The following is a 20,612-nucleotide window of genomic DNA, read 5'->3' on the forward strand; positions in this document are numbered from 1 at the left end:
CCGCGGTCCCGCGGGGGGAGCAACGGCCCTCGGGGTGCTCCGCTGCTTTCCCCCGCCCAGACCCCGCTCCCGCGCTCATCCGAGGGGCGCAGGAATACCCCAGCCTTCCCATTCCCACTTCCACTGCCATCCCCACTGCGGCTCCGCGCGCACGGTGGCGCTGGAAGCCGAGCGACCTCGTTCCCAGCGGATGGCGAGGCGGAGGAATGGGACAGCCCACCCCCCCCGCCAAACAGCGGCTTTGGTTCGTCCCGGGCCGCGCCGAGCGCTGCGCCCCCTGGCGGTGCGGAGCGGATCGCACCGGGCCCCCCCATCCCCCGTGTCCCGGGTGCGCTCGGACTCTCCCGGGCAAATCCACGGGCGGGACAAGCGCCCGCGGGAGCCGCAGGCATCGCCTTGGGGTTCTGAGCCCACAGCACCCCCCCCGGTTTGAATCCCGCTTGTCCCTGATGTGCTCTGTCCTGCTAATGCTTCCTGACATCCTCGTGTTTGCACGCCTCTGCGTCGCAGACTATTTTCAAAAAGTCGTATTCCTCCCTGTTCCTCAGTAGTTGCTCTCCCATATTAAATTTAAATTTTGAAGTCCTAATGCCAGTGGACATCTCACCTTTTTTTTTGCCTGCTGCTACCAGTTCTGTCCATTATTCCCCAGGCTTCTTCATGTCTCCAGGAGGAAACAAAACACACGGATTTTTGTTTTGCTTTGGTTTTATTCCACCACTTATTTATTCTGTTTCTCCCTCGGATTTCCATTCCCGTGCTCGGGACATACATACACGTTCTCTACACAGGCACACATATATCTGTATGTACAGTAAGGGCACAGCCACTCGCATCCAGATGGGACACTCTGCTGAGAGAAGAAACAGGGGGCAGCCAAATTATTGCAGCCTGCCCTGCAATGCAAGCTAGAGCAAGCAGATTCAAGTGGATCCAACAATGCTCCACAGCACAGCTCAAAAGGGTGTGGAGGTCATGTTTCCCAACAAGCCCATGTTAATTCAGGAGGGCAAGTGCTGCTGGCTTTCAGCAAGTGTGACCTCAGTCCAGTATGGACATTTTGTTCCATGGGGCCAACACAGCTTCACGCACTGCTGTCAGGGAACTGGTCAAGTGAGGATCTGACATTCACCTTCCCTCAAATACTCTCAAATACTAGCTAGCCCGTGACTTTTAGTAGCCCAGGAGTGAATGTAAATAAGTACTTTGAGGGGACTGGCTGCCTGAACTTGGCCAATTCAGCCTGGCAACTCCATTGGAAACTCAGCCAGCTAGGACATCTTCTTTGACATGCACAAAATTAATTGGCTGTTTCCAGGAGCTGGGATGCTTTCTATAATGAGTGGCTCTTAGGGGCCACACACCAGAAGTCTCAACACAGACTGGACAGAGTTTGGAAGTGAGAAAGACTGATGGACAAACAGCCTTTCTAAATCTGGACTGGAACCCAGAGCCAGATAAGAGAACCTGCCCTATTGACCTATTCAGCACATCTTTTCTTTGCATACAATCTGCTGGTTCTCATTTTCCACCACACTAAAAGCACCCCAAAACTGAAGCACGCAGGACCTACCAGCCTACCACAGGTAGCTGCTTCACAGATCAGCCCCACTTCAAAGGGATTTTTAAATTTTATATTTTATATTTATATATTTTTATGAACAATGTTCCAGGAGTTTTCACCGTGTTCAGGGTCCACATTATCTGCCATACAGCACATATGGAGAAAACATACTGTTTAAAACCCAAAGTACTTTAAAAGAAGCTACCAAAAAAGGCACCATACGTGTATGTATGTACGTAACTGATGAACTTCATCTAAGACCAATGCAGGGAAGAAGAAAAAGACATTTTGGAGCAGGATGAAGAAGCAGAAAGACCATGAGTGGTGGTGGCTGTTGGCTCCAGGACACCAAGTATCAGGTCTCTCAGTTCTCAAATATCACCAAGGAATGCCAGACAACACCTGAGTCTTGAACTCTGGAGAGATTGTAAGCAGTCTCTTTTTCCAGCTGTCCTAAAATACAATGGTGCAAAGTAGGGAGCCAGTGAGTGGCCACACAGCTCTGTGGTGAGTCTGGACCTCAGGGGATTTATGCATTCTGCTCCTCTCCTGCCACTGAAGGTTTTCCAGTAGCTTCCATCTTGATTACGTTAGATGGCTCCTATCCACATGTTAAATCTTCTCTGCCCTGATTGGGTATGTCCTTTTGAGAGGGGAAAATAAGTAAGGAAATAATGAAAAATAATCATGGGTCTAAACAAAGACAGTGCTAGGAAGTCCTGGGGGTACTTTGGTGGTTTCTGTGCTAGGAGGCAAGGATGAGCTGCAGCCCAAGCACCAGAATCCTTCCTTCAGCTGCTCCTTGCCAAAACAAGGAAGCATTTGGAGAGGAGGTGGTTGAGGTGGGATGAAACATATCCTCAGGCATCTGGCTATGTTATCAGTGGTTACAGAACACACAAGAAGGTGTATGGAACAAGGCCTGCTTCAGCCAGCAGAAATCCTCTTTTATTTAAGTGGCAAAGGCCCATGCTTGCATGATTTCAGAGCTGATCATTAAAATTGGTGTGACCTGCATTTGTTGGCAAAGCTAACCAGCTACACACATAGGGTATATATACATATATATATATATATATATGTATGTATGTATGTACACAGGTATACATACAACCTGTGCACACACATAAATATTTATATATAAGGAGTCATATTGATATGGTGTATACATGGTTACTGCTGGGGAAATGTGCTCTTTATTGCAAGTACTTTCAGATTGCTTTCAAAACAGCAGTGCAGGAGGGTGCCTGGTGAGCAGAGCCTCTCCATTATACTGAATCCAGAATCAGCTTTGCTTCTTTTCCATCCTCTCTGTAACACCACCCAGGAGGGCTGGTCACTTTGATTACCCTGCCACACAGTCTCTGCAGGCCTAAGATCTGAGGCTTTTGACACGTGGGGAGCAGCAAAATCATCATTGTGTTCTGCCACAGTTGCCATTTTTCCTAATAGCAAAACCCTCAGGTGCCTTAGGAGCCACCATCACATCTTACCTGTGTGTCACAGCTACGCTGTGCCCTGGTCCTGCGTGGCTGGCACTGAAGGCTCACTGGCAGTCCCTAATCCCACTGCATCCTGCAGTGGTTCAGGTGCCAGTGCTGTTTCTTCAGTGTCTGATGTTCTCTGTATGTCTGTGCTCTCACTGCTCTCCCTTGTTTCGGTTTCAGCTTCCTCCTTCTGCTTGTCCCCCTTTCCTTGTTCACAGGCAGTGCTGTGCTGCTCTTCTCCCTGGGCACTGTCACACATCTCATTGTTTCCAGAGGGAGGCTGAGGAGAGTTCTCTCCTGGGGCATCATGACACACTTCCTCCTCCTTTGTATTCCCTGTGTTATTCTTGCAAGGAGTAATTTCCTCTGGCTGTTTTTCCCCTTTTTCCCCATCCTCTGATCTACTGGATCCTCTCCTTGATGGGGGCTTCTCCTCAGACTCTGCCTGTTTCTCCTGCTCTTTGCTCCCTTTTTCTTCATCCTCTGATCGGCTGGATCCTGTCCTAGATGCTGGCTTCTCCTCAGACCCTGACTTTTTCTTTTCCTCTTTGCTCCCTGTTTCCACCTCCTCTGCCTTGCCACTGGGCCCAAAGACCTCGTCTTCCCTGGCACCGTTTTCTGGAGAGGACAAGTTGACTCCTAAATCTTCCCCGTCTCCGTACTCGGACAGAGATCTCCGGAACCTCCGGGAGGGAGGCCTGCGCTTGATCGATCCTCGCGTCCGCACCTGGGAGGCAGGAAAAGCAGACATTGAATCAGTCAAGAGAGTGGGCGTGGAAAAACCACAACAGAGGAAAACGGCACTGGATGTACCAGCCTTTTTTACTCTTGGGAGGCTGAGGAAGGAGCCTGCACTCCAGCTGGTGATGGTGGATACAGGTTGTGGCTCCTCACTTCAGCGCCGAGCGCTCTGGTGACACCTGAGAAACTGCTGTGCTCTGTGTGGCTCCCTGAACTGAGCCTCAGCCACCTCAGACATTCGCTGGCATGTGGCACCACCTGCTCACAGCCTCTCCCTGGCGCCAGCCACCCCGGTACTACCGAGCTGAGGTGACTGGGTCCTGCCCTTTCATCCCCCTTCCTTTGCACTCCGGGCCAGGAAGGCTGCTGGAGCCACTGGCAGGCACAGGGGAGACTCCACACAGCTACACTGAGAGGTTGTTTGGAACCTGGTGCATAAATGATCTCTCCTGGCCACAAATACACACTCTTACAGCAGGACTGAGGGCTCAGCCTCCTCTTCATCCCCAAGCAATAAGCAAAGTCTTGTGGAATGGAGAAATCCTAGCATGTATATCCTACCTTGTTGTAGAACTGCAGCTGAGTGCTCTCTGGGGGCTGATCAAAGCTGACTGGTGTCTCACTGGGCTGGGACTGAGTCCCTGGGCTGGTGGGCGTTGAGGGAGGCGTGCTGAATGGAGAAACCAGGACTTTTATTCCAGGGCTTTTGGGAGACACTCCCGGCAGCAGAGCAGCTGGAGCAAAAGCCAGATTAGCCTGCAATGAAAAAAACCCCATTAGGGGCATGCCTGACAGCAGCATGTGCTACACACGATAACCACACAGGGGAACCCCTGCCCTGTCACATCTCTCAGCTGTCACAAGCCACAGACCTCCTAGTCCTGGGTTTCTCCTGGTGACACAGTCAACAAACAAGTCTGGGCAGAGAAGTTATGACTGGACATTTGTCTTTCCTTGGCAGCTGAAACTCAGGTCGTGTTCTTTTGTCATCCTGAGGCCTTCTGGGATTTTCCAGTGAACCCAGCCAAGCCACTACAGTCTGCAGTGGCTGAGCTGGTAGAAAATCTGAACATGCAGCCAGCAAAGGTCCGAGATTTAAACCCTCCCATGTGTGCTCAACCGGAGCTCTCATTTTCCAGCCTGATCTGCAGGTCTTGCAGAATGACTTGTGCAGTTATGAGAAGACCATGGAAAGAAGCCGAGCTTGTGATTAACTGTGGCAAAACACTTCCTGCTGGCCTCTCACTGAGAAGCTCCCCCGGGCAAATGTCCTTGGGTGCATCAGGAGGGACAGAGCTATGAATAGGCTCAGGTTGTGTGAGGGTGGCCAGGAGGCTCTGGAATGACACGTGCTGCCGGGACAGGCAGCTGGCAGGGGCAGGGCACTCTGTCTTCAGGCCATGGAGTGCTGAGCTGCCCTCAGCAGCGCAGATCAGGCACCACAGAAACATAAAAAGGGCAGGAAGTGCTGGGTGTGTTTGTGTGTAGCTGTGGGAATCCAGATGAGGGAAGTGCAGAGCAGAGCTTCCAGGCACTCACATGGGACAGCCAGAGCCTGGAGCACATGCTCCACTGCCAGGACTGTCACTGCCTGTGCTCGAGGCCAGCTCCCCATTGGATTGCAGGGGACTCAGTGTGAATGACACTGCTGTGAGGAAGGAGCTGGAGGAAGTCTCAGCCAGGGTTTCTCTCAAGAGCTTCATTTACGCTGAGGCTCCTGCTCCAGCAGTGCTGCTGCCATGCCCATGCCCAGCCATGTACTCCACAGATCCAAATGACCCTGATCCGTGCACTGACATGCTTATGGGTACACCTGGGGATCACTGGACTGCTTCTGGTGCCCATTACCATTACCAGAGCTGCTCTGCCTTCCTCTATGTGTGTGGTGGGGCTGGTTCCTATCCAGTGAGGCCACTGCACTGTCATCCCTGGCTCCAGCATCCCCTTCCCCTGTGGCTGCTCTGCAAGGGAAGTAGCTGTGACCAATGCCAATCAGTTTTAATTTGCTGGGAAAGCCACGTGGCTTCTGCCAGGACCTACCTGCAGCTTTTCAATCATGGGTGAGCTTTTCACCTTGACCTTGGGAATGGGGCAAGCATTTGGCGACCGCTTCTGCAAAATAAAATGAAACAGGAAAACATCACAGTGTAGTAGGTGGAAAAGAGGAAATACAATAAAGGCAGAAAACTTGGAAGAGATAAGCAGAAATTGCTGGTAGGGACTCAAATGAAGCTTCCACACAGAAGTTTATTTTTCTTATTTCCTGACCCCATTTTTCCTTTTGTTATTTAGCCATCCTAGGGTTAGATACATGTAACCCTCCTCTGGGGAAAAAGGGCTGCTGTCTGAAGTGTCTGAGTTAGGTGAGGCTTGATGGCTGTCTTCCTACATTGCCTCTACTAAGGTATCTAGCCTGTGGCACGGTTTCCCCTGCTATTATTTCATGACCAGGCAGATTAAAGTTCTACCTCTTAAAGCCTTAATGCTGGCAAACACTGTGAACTTTCTGTAAAGAGAAAGACTTTCTGCCACCACTTGAGTAACCAAGTTGAAGGATATACAAATAGTTTAAGCAGGAAGGGCCTAAATGGCAGGAAAGGTAGAGCTATGAAAAGGCTGGAAGCCATTTGAGAAAGACAGAGCATTGCTTTGAGAAGGAGCATATTGCTTTTTTTTCAGAAAAGGAAGGAATCTAATGTTTTAAAACTTAATGTTCCTTTGGCATGGAGGCCACAAGAGCCTGTAGCTCTCAGCTAAGAAGGACAAAGAGCTACCTGCTTGTTAAGAGCAGGTGACAATGTGAAATTTGGTGGGTAGACCTCATACCCCGAAATACAGAAGGACAGAAGTGACCAAAGTGGGCCAGAGTGTAAAATTTCATAAGTAGCAGCTAGCTTACTTGGACCTGCTCATTCAAGGGTCCTAAAGAAATATTCTGTGGGTATTGCCAACAAACCCTCTCTTCACTCTGGATTAATTGTTCCCTTTTTCTGAAGATGGAAAAATCTCATGAGCAAAATGATTACCCCATTATGCTCAAAAAGCAGCATGGGTGCTCCTGGTTCAAATCTGATGAATACCAGTGGCTCCTGAGCAGTGGTAACTGGATGAACTGGATGGATCCATCAGTGTGCCAAGAGTGAAAACAAAAGCAGCAGAAATGGGCTGTGCATCCATGCTGCAGGAGCAGGGAACAGCATGGAGCTGACTCTGGGTCAGTACACATGTCAGAGCAGGGGCAGGTTTGCTGCTGCGTGATTGATGGTTTTGGCTGCACAGCCTGACCTCTCTGGCACCTCCAAACTCATGTCTCAGGAGAGAACAGAGAGGAAAGACCTTGTCCCCCTATTAAATTGATACTCACTTGCTCATCATTGTCACTTGTCTCAGTTTTGTGGGAATACAAGGGAAGGGAGCAGGGTGGTTTCCTCCGAGTTGGCTTATGTGGTGGTACCTAAGAAAGAAAACAACCAACTCAGCAGCAGGGAAATCAGTTTCCTTAAAAAGGAAGTGAAATTCAAGCACCAACGGGCATGCTGTGTGATTGACCTGCTTGGGAGGCAGGGCTCAGCCTGCCCAAACGAGTCATTCAAAGGCAGCAAAAGATGGTATTAGCACATGGGTGTGCTTGTGGCATCTAGAGTTCAGTCCTAGTGTTAGAAGAGTAGTTTGTATCTTTTTGTTTGTGCAAGAGACACTCTTCTAAGCTGTGGAGGGTGAAGCCTTTCCAGAAACTTTCTCTGGAAAGCATCCTGCTGGAAACCCCTTCATAATGGAGAGGTTGTTACTGTTCTCTTTCCTGTCATTACCAGGATTTCCTTTCAATGAGTCTCAGCTGCCTACCTGGTTCGTGATTTCCTACTTTATGTCTGATATATTTTCGGGGCAAAAAGGGGAATTCTGACTTTTTCAGGATTTCAGCCCCATTCGTTTCTCTTGACTGAAGGAAAGCAGCGCACAGGGACAAGGCCTCAGCTGCAACCTTAAATTTGACTAATAAATATATTCTCCAGAGGAGAAGGAGCAAGGCAACTTAGTGGCAGGGACACCGATTCCTTCTGAATGTTCTTGGACTCTCAGAACTATGAGAAAGCTCCCTAGGAAGGAAGGGATGCATAGCACTTAACTATTGCTCTGGTCTTGAAGCCAAGATTACTCTATTTTTATGCCAGGTTTGTTGTCTCCTGCCAAGCTGCTAAAACACTTTTCATATGTTAAAAAAATAATCTGAAATAAGTGGCTAATATCTGGAATCTTGGATAATATCCACAGTAATAGTTTTATTACCCTCTCACAGGCTGGCATGGGAAAAGTCGGATTATGGCATCTTTGCCCTCTGTACTGTCTTGGAGGCTGTCTTGGAGGACCTGTGCACCTGATGTCACTTAAATTCTGGAGGTGCTGCACCCAGCCATGGCACTGCTGCATCTCTAAGCAGTCCAGGGCATCCCTGCCCTTATCCTTGTGTCATGTCAGGAAGCAATAATGCATCTTGTGGAAACCACACCATTATGCAACCATGAAATGCTGCACTGTGCCACAGTGGATGTATCAGAGGTTGCCTGGTTGCCGGCATTCCCCTCTGCTGGCACAGACCAAGCAAGGGTTAAAGACCATCCCTTGAAGCCAGCTTGGGAAAGCTGGTGGGGAAATGACAGATGGCTTGGAGAGAAAAGACAGGAAACTTTGTCCTCCTCTGTCTCTGGAGAAAATTAGTTTCTCTGCACTGTGAGGCCCCTCCATGCTGCCCTGGCTTGGGAGCAGCAGAGGTCTGCAGATAACAGAGGTCTGGGAACTTTCTGCCTTCTGAAGGGTGAGGGACTTAGTGCAATTAAATCCCATACCTTCAAAAGAGGAAATTACTGTAATGGGATGGACAGAGTGCTCTGCTGGTGACTGGAGGGGAAAAAAAATAGTGCTTGAGAAAAGATTGGCTATTCCCATCCTGGGAGTGCTAACCTCTGATAGATGATGGCATGCCAGCCCTGCAGGGCAGAGGTCACCACTACATCCAGCCAAAGACAGGAGGGGTGACAGGGAGGATACCCTTAGGCCAGGCTGGGATCAGGAGCTGAGTGGCAGAAGGGAGCAGTTCAGTTTCAAAAGGTGCCTGAAAAGGGCCACCAGCAAACATTTATGCTTCTAAAAGAAAAAGACGTAATGATGCTGGAGGCTCTCTGAAAATGTCAACCTCCTTTCATAAATATTTCATAAATAACCCTGACTTTCCTCTCTTCTTAAGAGAGGTACACTAGCATTTTGCTTAGCTGGAGAAAGTCAGTGTGTGAGGCAATGCTTGGCATAGGGGGATTTCATTAAAATAAAGTTTCAGCGTGATAGAGATAGGCACAGAGTCTGAAATATCATCGGGAAGAGGCAATGAAGGTGAGTAAAGAGGCAGCTTTCTCTCAGACCTACACAGAAGTAATAACCTGGAGAAAACCTCCTTTTGTGAATGAGGTGCTGATGACCTGCCACTGGCTGCTCCACTGCATCATCTGTTGTTTGTTTCCTTTCCCACCAGTATTGGCTACTTCATTATTCACTGCTGCTGTCTACCCACGAAAGCCAGCACAAAATAGGACATGCATGCGCTGCTCTCTGCTGCTGTTGGGTGAATCTGTGCACCCTTCCAAGCTCTGCAATATCTTGGTTGGTGTCTGTCCCAAGACATGGCTCTACCAAAACACTCACCCACCAATCCGCAATGCACAGAAGATACAGCCACAACTCGCACTGCACGAGGAGATGAATCCTTTGTGCAGATCCAGAATCAAGGTGGATTCATGCTCAGATCACTGATGTTCCAGCAGGAAGAGACAAGTGATTAACATGTCACTTGATTTCCTGCTTGTGGCTGCAGAACACCTTACCTCTTTTCCAGGGATATTGGCTGCTTGCTCTTTGAACTTTCCTGCTAGCTGAGCCACTGAGGGTGATGCTGACTTGTCCACCTCTGAGTTGGTCTCTGCTGGCCTATTCTGATAAACCAAGAACAAGAAGTTGTGAGTGAAGGTTGGGAAAAGCAAGCCTGTGTATGTGATACAAAGTTCAAGAGTAAGCAAGGACTTGAAGCAGAGTTTCTCACATCTGGCATCAATCAGCCAGCCTGAGAGCAAGAGGTTTTGAAAGACAGGATTTAGCAGCATTTTAAAATGTCCCAGAAAATCACTAATTCATGCAGAGCCTTTCAGCTCCAGCTGAAGAGCCTACACTCAGTCCTTTTCAATGGAAGCAAACCAGGTGTCTCAAGCCAAGTGTCTGTTCCTCTTATCCTTGCAGTGAGCAGATGGAGCAGGCAGTATTGTACATTCCCATACATCTCCTCAGCCCTCTCATACCCTTGTTACTGCCCTGGTCACCATCAGCCTTGCTTTTCCAGTGGTTCTGCTGTGAGAAGCCATTACCAGCCCTCACAGCAAGCCAACATCTGCTTGGAGATGTGTCCCTTGCTGTTCTGCTCTATTCTCAGTGAAATACTGAGAGGGGAAGGAGGAAATACCATGGCTGAGAGAAGTTTCCCCTCCCCTGGGTCGACAGCAGGCTGAGAAGCAGAAGGATTATGCTGAAGTCTAGATGATGCAGCTCTTCCCACATCACACTGCCCTGGTGTCATCCCACATTTACCTTGTTTTCTTTGCTATGTGTCTACAGGGCAGTGTGAGTAGAAAGCCTTGAAATCTAAGCTGATGAGAGGACGCTTTTGGTCTTCATCTCTAGTATCTGATGCCGGGGAAACCAAACCAGAGGTGCTGAGAATAACTAACCAACAATTGTTATTCCAACCAGGAATAACAATCCTGATTTTGTTACAGGTGTAGAGCTCAGAACAATGAACCAGGCTATGAACCATCAGTAAGGAATGTCACAGGTCCCTGTACTGCTACCATGAACCCAGCACCACACTTCTCACCCCACTGCCTCAGTGCCCTTTCTACTTCTCAATTTTTGTTTGCATCATGGAAGAAGGCCTTTCCCTTTCTCAGAGAGCTGCAAATAAATGCCCCCAGTAAATGTTATCTTCTTTTTCCCAGGCCCACAAGCCCCTGTAGGTGTCTGCCACTGCCTGTTAAATTGTCCATACACTTTCAGGAATACATACACATTCAGGAATAGCTTTCCTGAATCCAAGGAAGTCATATCGAGCTGTCTCATCCCAGTGACCTTCATGCACCTTTCCCTCAACTTTTCCCCTTTCATCGGAGTAATTACAGGCAGGGAAAGTGGCAGATAATGGAATGGAAGAAAGAGTGAGGTAAGAAGATCAGCAGGGCATCTGGCTGCACATGAAAATTATGGTTGGCCTAAGTGAGGAGGGACACCTGTAAAGATGCAGGCTGTGTGTCCCTGCTGTGAAGGAAGGGCAGGCTGGGAAGAGGAAGGAGCAAAGAATGAACCTGGAGAATGCAGGATGGACTGGGAGACTTGGCTCATCATACCAGCTCCCAGGATACCTGGGCATGGTAGAATGGACACCTGAAGTAAGGACTCAGATGAAACTAAGCAGCTGAAAGTGCTCAGTGTATGTGGCAGAAAGGCTGCCTCCCAAGTGGTCCATTTTTCTCCAAGAGCTTCATTCACAGTCCTTTGCCTTTACCCAGAAAAGACACTGAACTTCCTCTTGGCCTCTCTGACCCCTTGTTTTCGGGGTGAATTTTTCCTTTCTCTCTTTTTCTTTTCATTTCATTTCTGAAAACACAGCTGCCTTTCTTTGATCAGAGCTGGGAGGCCAGCAGGGTTCCATGGGTGTCTTGTGCTGGCGGCTCCTGCGGGCGCAGGGCGCGGGGCCGGGGTGCAGGAAGCTCTGAACATGCCATTCTAAGATTAGCACCAGTAGCCCACGGGGCTGTGTCCTCCAGAAACTGCCAGCTGCAGACTCTCCGATTACGGAAAATAAAGAACAGGAAAGGATCCTTTCTCAAATCCCTTCTGGCAGTTACACTGCTCTGCTGTATCCAGCTTTTTTTACAACTTTTTTTTTTCTGCCCCCCAGGTGATGTGCCAGGCTCTGTGTCTTCTGGTCAAGGGAAGGTGTTGCATTTGGGTGTAAAAAGTTCCCTTCCTTGCACTGCAAGGAGAACATCATTCCTCTGACTTCCAGGAGCTGGGCAGTCTCCCTCTCCTCCTTTCCAACACTACGAGGAAGGTGGGAAGCCTCATTTTATCACTTTCAACCCAGAGTGTGTACCAGTCCTTAGCCTCTTCCACACCTAAGTCTAAGATATCTGCTTCTCTCACCCCAGAGCTCAGTGGTGGCTCTCTCCTGCCCCACAATATTAATGCAACCTCTCCCATTCCTGGTCACATTTCCCACCTTGGTGAGATAACCCACCACTGCTTTTCTAAGTGGTGATGAGAAGTAGCTCTCTTCCTTTTTCTCTCTCTCTCTCTCTCTCTTTTTTTTTTTTTTTCCCCAATAACAGTGGAATTGCTTACACATTATTTTTGTGCTTTTTGCAGCCAGCTGCTGATTCTTCTCCCTTTCAGAAGAAAACCATGGTTAACCTGCATGGGCTAAAACCACTGAGCTAAGGTTAAAGGCTTAGTCCACCAGTAATTTGGTGATTGCTACTCTGAGGTCTTTTGCTGTTCCACAAAATAAGTGTCTGAACATTGTATATTCTGAAAAAAGTCAGACAGAGCTGTAAATGGGAATTGAATTATACCATCAATGTAAGGATGGCACTGTCTGCAAAAAAAAGGAAGTGCAACTACCAAGTTCTCTGTAAGGGGTTTGTTTCACTTTTCCAAGTAAGGAAGTTTGTGAAACTGAGTAAATTTGAAAACGGTTTTCAAAATGATGTTTCTTCATCTGCTTTTAAAACTGAGCCTAGTCCCTGTTAGCAGCACAGGGGAAGGAAGTTCTGCCTTTATCTGTGTCTGAGGTACAAATGTGCCAGTTTGAGCCCCCCAAACCTCTCCTTCCTTGTGCACTGGTCCTTGCCTCTATTGTGACAGCAAAACTGCCCACCTACCCCTGACTGCAGATTGTGGGAAGAGAGGCCACTGTTTTTGGCACAGATCCTGCTCCTATCACAGGCTGCCTGGGTCCACTGGATCCCCACAAAAATGTCCCATCATACAGCTGGTTTGACTGCTGAAAAGAGGAAGGTTCTACTGGCTGTCATCTAGTGGAGCTAAATACCAGCTGAATAACAGAAGAGAGCTATACTTTCTTAATCTTCTTCCCTCCCCTATGAATCTTCTGACTTGTCTGCTTCTGCAAGTAGGACATTTTGGCCAGATGAGTCACCTTTTATCTGAGAAGCAACACCTCCACAGCACCTTGCAAGGCTGGAGTATTCAGCAGCTATGAAATCTGTGACACTTACAGAACTTTTGGTACTGGTCCTGTGCAACTATCAGCCCAATTCTCATGCAGCTGCATCTAGACATGGTTTTGAGGCCAGTCCTTCATCTTCACATCCCTCCTTTGTTTCACAGGAGCTTCACAGGAATGACTCCCTGCAGCCTGTTCTCACACCAGCCCACCGTGCCAGATCCACAAGCACTGCAAAGCTCCTCTGTGACTCTCATAGGGATCTTTTAATTGCTGCATGCACAGACTACCTCAGCAACAGCAATTACGGCAAAAATAATGACAAATATAATGTCTCAGAGGCAGATACAATAAGCCATCCAAGGCTCAGGGCTAGTGTTTTGATTACAGAAATATCAGAAAGGGTGATATTCAGCACCCAATGTTGCACCATGAGGAGGGAGTTGTCAGTATGCTAAAGGAAAACAAGAGAGTGTCATTGTTTTTGGGGTGCAGTTTTATAAAGCCTTGGTTTCTGACAACTCATGATTCCAATCACTCATTCTCCCCTGACCTTTCCTTCCCCCCTTCCCTCCTCCCCTGCACCCATGTGAGTTTGTGGGGCTGTGCTGTAAACTGGATCACTGAAATGACCTGGGCTTAAAATACACCCCTTAACTCTTTACACGGTTATTTTTAACCCAGATCTTTTCAGCCTTGGAGGTCACAGCACAGCCCAACACTTGCTCACCCTGCTGTAGTGGAAAGGGATGGAGGGGTGGCAGGGGCAGCCCAAAGCACAGAGGGGAGGGCTTCCCTTTAACTGCTCCAGCCAGAGTCTGAGGAAATTACATCCCTGTTCTGATAAGACAGAAAAATTGTATTTTTGCATGCCTGCTGGTCGAGGCTGGTCTGGTCTGTGGCACTACTATTTTCACCCTGCAGTCTGTTGCCACCCACCTGAAGTGCAAACAAGTCCAGGCCATGACCTGTGAGCCACCACAGGTAAGAAGTTGCCATTAAGCACTCATAGAACATCCATAAACACCTTGTGAGCCATGGCCAGCAGCCCTGCTTCAAATAACAGCAGCCACAAGTGAAAGCAGGTTCTCTTTGCTGCATGGCAGAGGCCAAGCTCCACACCTGAAGGACCTGCTCAGCTAAGGAAGGGATGGGGATGCATCTGTGGGGAGGAGAGTCCTTAAGTCAAAAGGACTTAAATCAAACCACCATCACACTCTGCTTGGAGGCCAGCAACTAGGAAGCAGTGCTATGGTTCTGCTGGAATAAAAGCATCAGTCCTGACCATGGATTTCAGGAGGGAGCAGAACCTGTTGCAGACCCTTGCTTCCCTACCTGGATCAGCTCTCCAAAGGCAAAGAATTATGCACAAAGCCTTCCCAGGACTGACCCTTCTCGTTTTTCAGTGAGGGAGCTGCAGGATTTGAGGAGCCAGCCAGCCACAGACCTTGTCTGCACGGGAAAGCTTATACCAAAGTGAGCTAACTCTCTCAGCTTGCAGGGCAAAATAGTGCCTTAATCTGATGGAGGTGCTGCTTTTCTGGCTAACTGAGCTCATTTGCAATCAGCTTGGCTGAAAGGAGCTGTTCTCAAGCTCTCAAGTACCCGATTCTGATACAGAAAGGAGCATTTTGGGAATGACACCGCGCACTGCATCAGGGAATACAGCTTCTTTCAGGGTTCCTCAGGGGCTGGAGAGGTTGAATGTCTCCTGCAGTGAGATGCTGCCTCTTCCCCAGAAAGGTTCCCCTGCAGACCTGGGCTTTGAAGAACTGGAGATGTCCTGTACATCTCAGACCAAGCAATGGAGAAGTGATGAAGCACAGCTCCAATTTAGGGTGACGATTTCCTTCGGCAAGAGCCAATCCCTTATCCCTGACCCATCTTTTCTTCAACCACAGAGGCCAGCTGGAGGCAAAAGGTCACTGAATAGTCACACAGGGCACGATCTAAGGTATGCTTCCTGTTTATCTGCAGAGGACATGAACTTATGCTCTGGAAAATGCACCACAAATGCATCTCAGTTATTTTGGTTCTCGCATTTTTTAAGTGCAGATAAGATTAGATGGGCAGCTCATAAACTCTTTAAATCAACTAAAAAATCTCACAAATAGTTTTTTTTGTTTAGGATTGGACCCATGCTACTGAATGGAAAAACCTCTCTAATATGTACTTTGTAGTTTCATTCAAAATCATCTCTCTGTGTCTGACATTTAGACGAATCCCAGCTTGCATCCTGCTGCCAATATAACCCGAACTGATTTGTTTATCTGTACTCATGCGAGTACATCAGTGGCATCGGGATCATACTGAAAGGGGAACATTGTTTGAACTGGGAAGGGAGAGGCAAATAACCAGGGTGTGTTTAAAACACAAACTCCCCCAAAAGAGCAGCCTGAAAGACAAGAGGGTGGGAAAACACCTGAGTCACAGCATGAGGAATGAGGCAGCACAAAGCAGGAGATGCTGCTACCCACAAGCTGAGCCTCCCTGTTCTCCCTGTGACCCTCAAAAGCATGAACACAGGCTGAACACAGATTGCCCAGGAAGTGGGTGGGCTCACACTGACCTTGGCCCATGTTTCACATCCCTAGAAGGAAATCTCATGATGCTTGTTCCGACTGGAGCTCAGCACCACACTGGGCCTCTGGCTCAAGAAGCAGCACATCCCAATATGTAAGCCCTGAATAAACAAAACTCTTCTTTCTATGCTGACCCCTCTTCATCCCAGCAAAGCATCCTTCTTCCCATCTCTCTCTTCACTCCTCTTCACAAATCATTCTCACTGGAGACCTTCCAGCTCTCTGTTTCAGGAGGGATTTATGTGATTTATTTACTCACTTGGCGTCTTATCTGGCAAGGAAGCTGCTCCTTGTCTCATTGTAGTAAATTTTAACTATTGGCCGAAGCTCCAGCTGGAAGTGGCTGCAGCTATGGCTCTGTGATAGCTCATAGCCAGTCCTGTCCATCATTGTGTCAGTGTAGCCTGTAGCACCTTGGGAAGCAAAGCCAAGGCTCCTACCTGTCTTTCCTACCATTTACTGTAGAACAGGGGTGATATTTCCTGTGCTGTGCTCCACCAGAGCAAAAGCTACCCTGTGAACCACCTCTTCACCTTCCTCTGGTGGGGCTAGGCTAGCCCTGAGAACTGTTTGAGCATTTAGAGCATTACCACAGTTACTTTCCAGAAGACAACAAGACAAGAGTACCTTGCAGCTCTTTCAAATGTATCCTAAACACTACCAAAAAAAAAAAAAAATCTTTTCTACTTCTATCTTTCTGCAATATTATCTTTGATCAGCCTTTACCAGACACTAAACACCTCCATTTCACAATCCCAATGAGCATTTTGTGAGCTTTATGAATGGCAGCATGCATACAGTCCTCATCCTTCTCCCCCAAGCTGCCATCAGATGGCTGAGTAAAAAGAAATAACTGGTCTCAGAGTGCCATGGGTGCCTCACTGCTAGGATGCAGGAGTGAAACCTAATAGAAAGCTGAGCAAAGAAAGTAAGATTTCCACTTGAAAGATACAATAATAATTCTGAGGCTGATATCTGACCATAAAATCTGGTTATGAAAGAATCTAAGGGTTTGTTGAGGAGCATAATGATGACCCCAGCACACTCTGCAGAATCCTTGGCTGTTGTTTGCCAAGACTGGCATTTTGAAGATTGTGCAAACATGTTTCTAGTTTGACTTGCAACAAAACGAGTTAATGTCTCATATGAAAGCGTGCACAGCTGTGCAGAACCATTGCATGTCCAAGATAAAGCTTCATCTACACTGCGAAGCCTCTGCCACTGCAGAGGAAGCCTCCACATGTGGTTGATGTCACAGGCAACAGATTCATTCTTGCAGCTTTGGGGAAAACAATCTGTGAATTATATAGTGAATGCTGGAGCTCCAGATTTTAGAATACTCTGTGAAGACAACAGGACCTCAGATTAGGTTTGGGACCAGTCTGAGTTCCTGGCCCCAAAGATGGATTTTAGACTCCTCTGACCCCCACACATCTCTTCTGAACATATCTCTACATAGCTGTAGATTGTGGTTTCCTTGAGACAAGGGAGTGCTCATTAATTGAGAAATGTCAAGAAAGTAAAGACATATTAGACATGGAAGTTTTGGAGGCAGTCAGGAGGAGGTAAGGAGTCCTGCTTACACGTGCTGCCTTCAAGGCAGTCAGTGTTGTTAGAACCCAGATGTCCCTAGCAGCCTCCTGAGCTCCCTCTGAAAACAGGACCTCTCACAGCAGCCCTAACAAAGACTCAACTAAAACTCCTGAAAGGCAAGTGGCAGGAAAACACATCAGGTCTTCTCTTAAACTGTTCCTTTTTGAAATATTTTCAGTGGAGGACAAGCTTCTTGCCTGAGGGTAAATCACTGCTGGCCTCTCTCTTAGAGTCTATTCAATAAGTTAGCCACAAGAAGAACTCAGAAGTATGACATTCCTTCTCAGAGTGGCACCGGGTCAAGGCTTATCCCACCACAGATAAATGAATATAGGATGAGCGTGTGCCTGACCTCCAATGCAAGGTCATTGGACAGCTATAATGAGGGTGATAACGAGGAAGGAGATCTCACTATTACCCAGGGCAGAATAGTATGAGGAATGTGGACTACAAGGGATTGTTTGTTTTTAAGAGAAAGGGCAGAAAAATCCCACTTTACATAAAATATGTAAAAATATGTAACACTCCCCTGAGTTTGGAAAGAGTTTGCTTTAGGGCAACATTTTTCTCAAGACTTGCAGTGATCTGGTCTTGATTTTCTCATTCTGAGAGTTCCCTTGTGAAGTGCTGCCATCTTGGCACTTGGGGTCAAGCACTGCCCAAATGGTAAGGTGAGGATATTCCAGCTCAGCGGCTTTCATCCAGAAGACTGCAAGAAAATCTCTCATATGCCTCACTTGAAAACCACAGAGGGTTGGATCTGCCAAATTTAAAGGCTAACCAAAGTAAGATTTAGGAATTTGGTAGAAGCTGGTAAGTAGCTGAAAACTAGTAAAAGGACAAATGTTTCTCAAAGGAAGAAGCACCGTGTTGTAGCTGTCCACTATACTGTAAATAAATGGTTCGTGTACTCCCAGCCTTGTCTACTAGAAGCAGAGGGGAAACTCCCTATGATTTTCCATGGTTTAGTGGTTTGAGGTCTAATTGTACCTATGAGGTATCAATGGCCCAAGAGTGCTGGGCCATGGGGATCACTGGGTAGTGGCTGGAGTGAGATGCTGTGCTGTCAGCAGAGCCAGGCAGTGCCAGGCAGGAGGAGACAGGCAGAAGAGAGCAGCCAGTGCCAGACATGCTGGAGAGGAGCTGTGTCCTTCACAACAGAATTATAGGAAACATCTGTAGACATCGGGAAATCTGATGTGGTGAATAAACTATCTACCTTCTGTTTCAGAGAGTGACTGTAATGAAAATAAAATTAGATAAGCAGTATTTAAAGCAAGTTGTTCTTTACTTTGTGCCATGGTACACAGCTCTCAGGAGTGCCTGGCCTGTGCTTGCCAAGCTCTGTCTGGTGAGACCAGCAATAGCAGCAAGAGTCACTGTGAAAGGCACAAGTGTGATCTGGAGTGTCCCTTTTGGTAAGGAGAATATTTGGCAATTGCCTGGTTCCTGCATGTTCCCAACACTTCCTGGGCTGATTAATCTCAGCAGCATTACCTCAAATCACTGTTAGGAGAATCTGCTGAGGGGGCAGTGTATGGGCTTGTGCACTTTAATGTCTAAATAGCTACTGCTGCATACCCCCCAGAACTGGTCCTGAGGCAAGCCAGGGTTTCATCTGTCGGGAGAGCACTCAGGTGACCAGGCAGGTGTGTGATGTCTCCTCTGCCCCAGCAAACCTTGAATGCTTTGCTACGTGTTGGCATGGCTTCAACAAGCAGGCTGGCAAATGCTTGCCTTGAACCCTGGATTAAAACCCATCCCTTGCTGGGCAGGCTAAGGAGTTTGAAGCTCACAGTCCCAGGGAACAGAACAGAGCCCAGGATTCCTGAGCAAGTGTCTTATTGCATCTGGCAAAGGCTGCCAAGAGTGGTTTGATCCAGCACCCCCATTACCAAAAGAGGCAGCAAACTGCAGCACCTGGTCCCTACCGGGCAGGGTGCCTGTGCAGGGGCAGCATGTGTGAAACCTCAGCCTGTACCCTACAGAGACACAGGCAGCTCTTGGCTCTGGTGTGCCCTGAGCAGGAAAAGGCATCTGGCTGTTCAGCCATGACTCTCTGTGCAGGGGATGGCAAACCAGTCAAAATCAATCACTTAAATAAATGATTTTGTGTGTGTTCATAGTGGTTTGGGAATCTGTGACTGAGGTGGCCACAGAAACCTCCAGCAGAACATGGATGCCACTGTTTCCTTTTCTGCAATAAGTGCTTTTTGCTTTTTGAGATGCCTGATCCTGTCTGCTTGTGTTTGCCATGCTCAGAGTATTCTAGTGGGGAAAAGAGTGGTGGGAAGAGATGAGGATGTGGGACAGGGGGAATGTAATAGGGATCCAAGGAGAGGTCAAGCAGGGCAAATCCAGGCTTGTGAAGAAGCACTGGTTAAATTTTAATGTAGAGCAGGAAGGTGCCCAGTGAACTGAAGGAACCTACAGGGTCAGGCAGTGGCTGCAAGATGTGGATTGCAGCCTTTGCAATTCTGTATTAGTCCTGTAGTTTATCTACGACACGACAATTCCCCTCAACTACTCAAAAATCCAGGAAAGAATTTTAGTCCAACAACTAAAATGAGATCTGGTCCCTGAAGTCAGAATGCTCAAGAGGAAAGACACAAAAGGTACTCAAGAAAGGACAAGGTGACTCCTATTGCAGGGAGAAGACAGGAGGTTGGGATGAGAGGTAGGAAGGTGAAATAAAAGGCTGTTAAGTACCAGTGAGACCTGAGGGGGAGAGGCTGTGGGATGTACAGTAAAAAGAAATCATGATCATCAGGATTATTTGGTTTATAAGATACATAACAACATCTGCCTGCAGACAGTGACAAGGTAAAACAGGATGGCTAAGCAGAGAGGCAAAAATATACATTACCAGCCAGGCCAGCTGCCTACAGACAAGGAGACCAGGGGTGTCCAAGAGAGCAGGGAAAACATGGAAACTTCATTAAGGAGTCCAATTAATTCAAGGAGAAACAGCCTCTGCCTTTCCTGTAGAAGGGCTCTGGGTCTGCAATTGCCTCATGACAAGCCCAGCACAGCCACTCACACACAGGCTGAGCAGCCAACGTGGAAATAATTTCAGGCAGCAGGAAAAGGATCATGGATAAAGTTGATGTGTGGCTGGATGCAGTCATACCCAGCCACACAAGTGGAAAAAGAGGAGAAAGCAGAGAGGCTGTGCCCACACAGGCAGCATGGCAGTCTTTCCCTGGAGAGGATCCATGCAAGGGGGGATCTCCTGCCACCTGAAGCAGCCCAGCTTCAGAAATACACCCATACTGGGTTTTAAGCCCAGACACACCACACAGGGTTCTCCCTTAAACTCTTTTTTGTTGTCTCTGTTCAGAGGCTGAGGTATTTAAGATGATACA

At 47.9% G+C, this 20,612-nt stretch overlaps 1 protein-coding gene across 1 annotated transcript; it reads right to left on the bottom strand.

Annotated features, from left to right (window-relative positions):
* Positions 1–1,388: 1,388 nt before the first annotated feature.
* RCSD1 (RCSD domain containing 1) lies at positions 1,389–10,131 on the bottom strand. The gene is given in 8 exon segments (XM_062511292.1): positions 1,389–2,207; positions 3,058–3,778; positions 4,354–4,548; positions 5,833–5,904; positions 7,157–7,246; positions 9,666–9,774; positions 10,068–10,092; positions 10,095–10,131. Coding segments are annotated over 7 exon segments (1,236 nt in total). The 3' UTR covers positions 1,389–2,207; positions 3,058–3,070.
* Between the last annotated feature and the right edge of the window lie 10,481 nt (positions 10,132–20,612).

This window comes from Cinclus cinclus, chromosome 2 (genome assembly GCF_963662255.1).
Source record: "Cinclus cinclus chromosome 2, bCinCin1.1, whole genome shotgun sequence".
NCBI classification, from domain to species: Eukaryota; Metazoa; Chordata; class Aves; order Passeriformes; family Cinclidae; genus Cinclus; species Cinclus cinclus.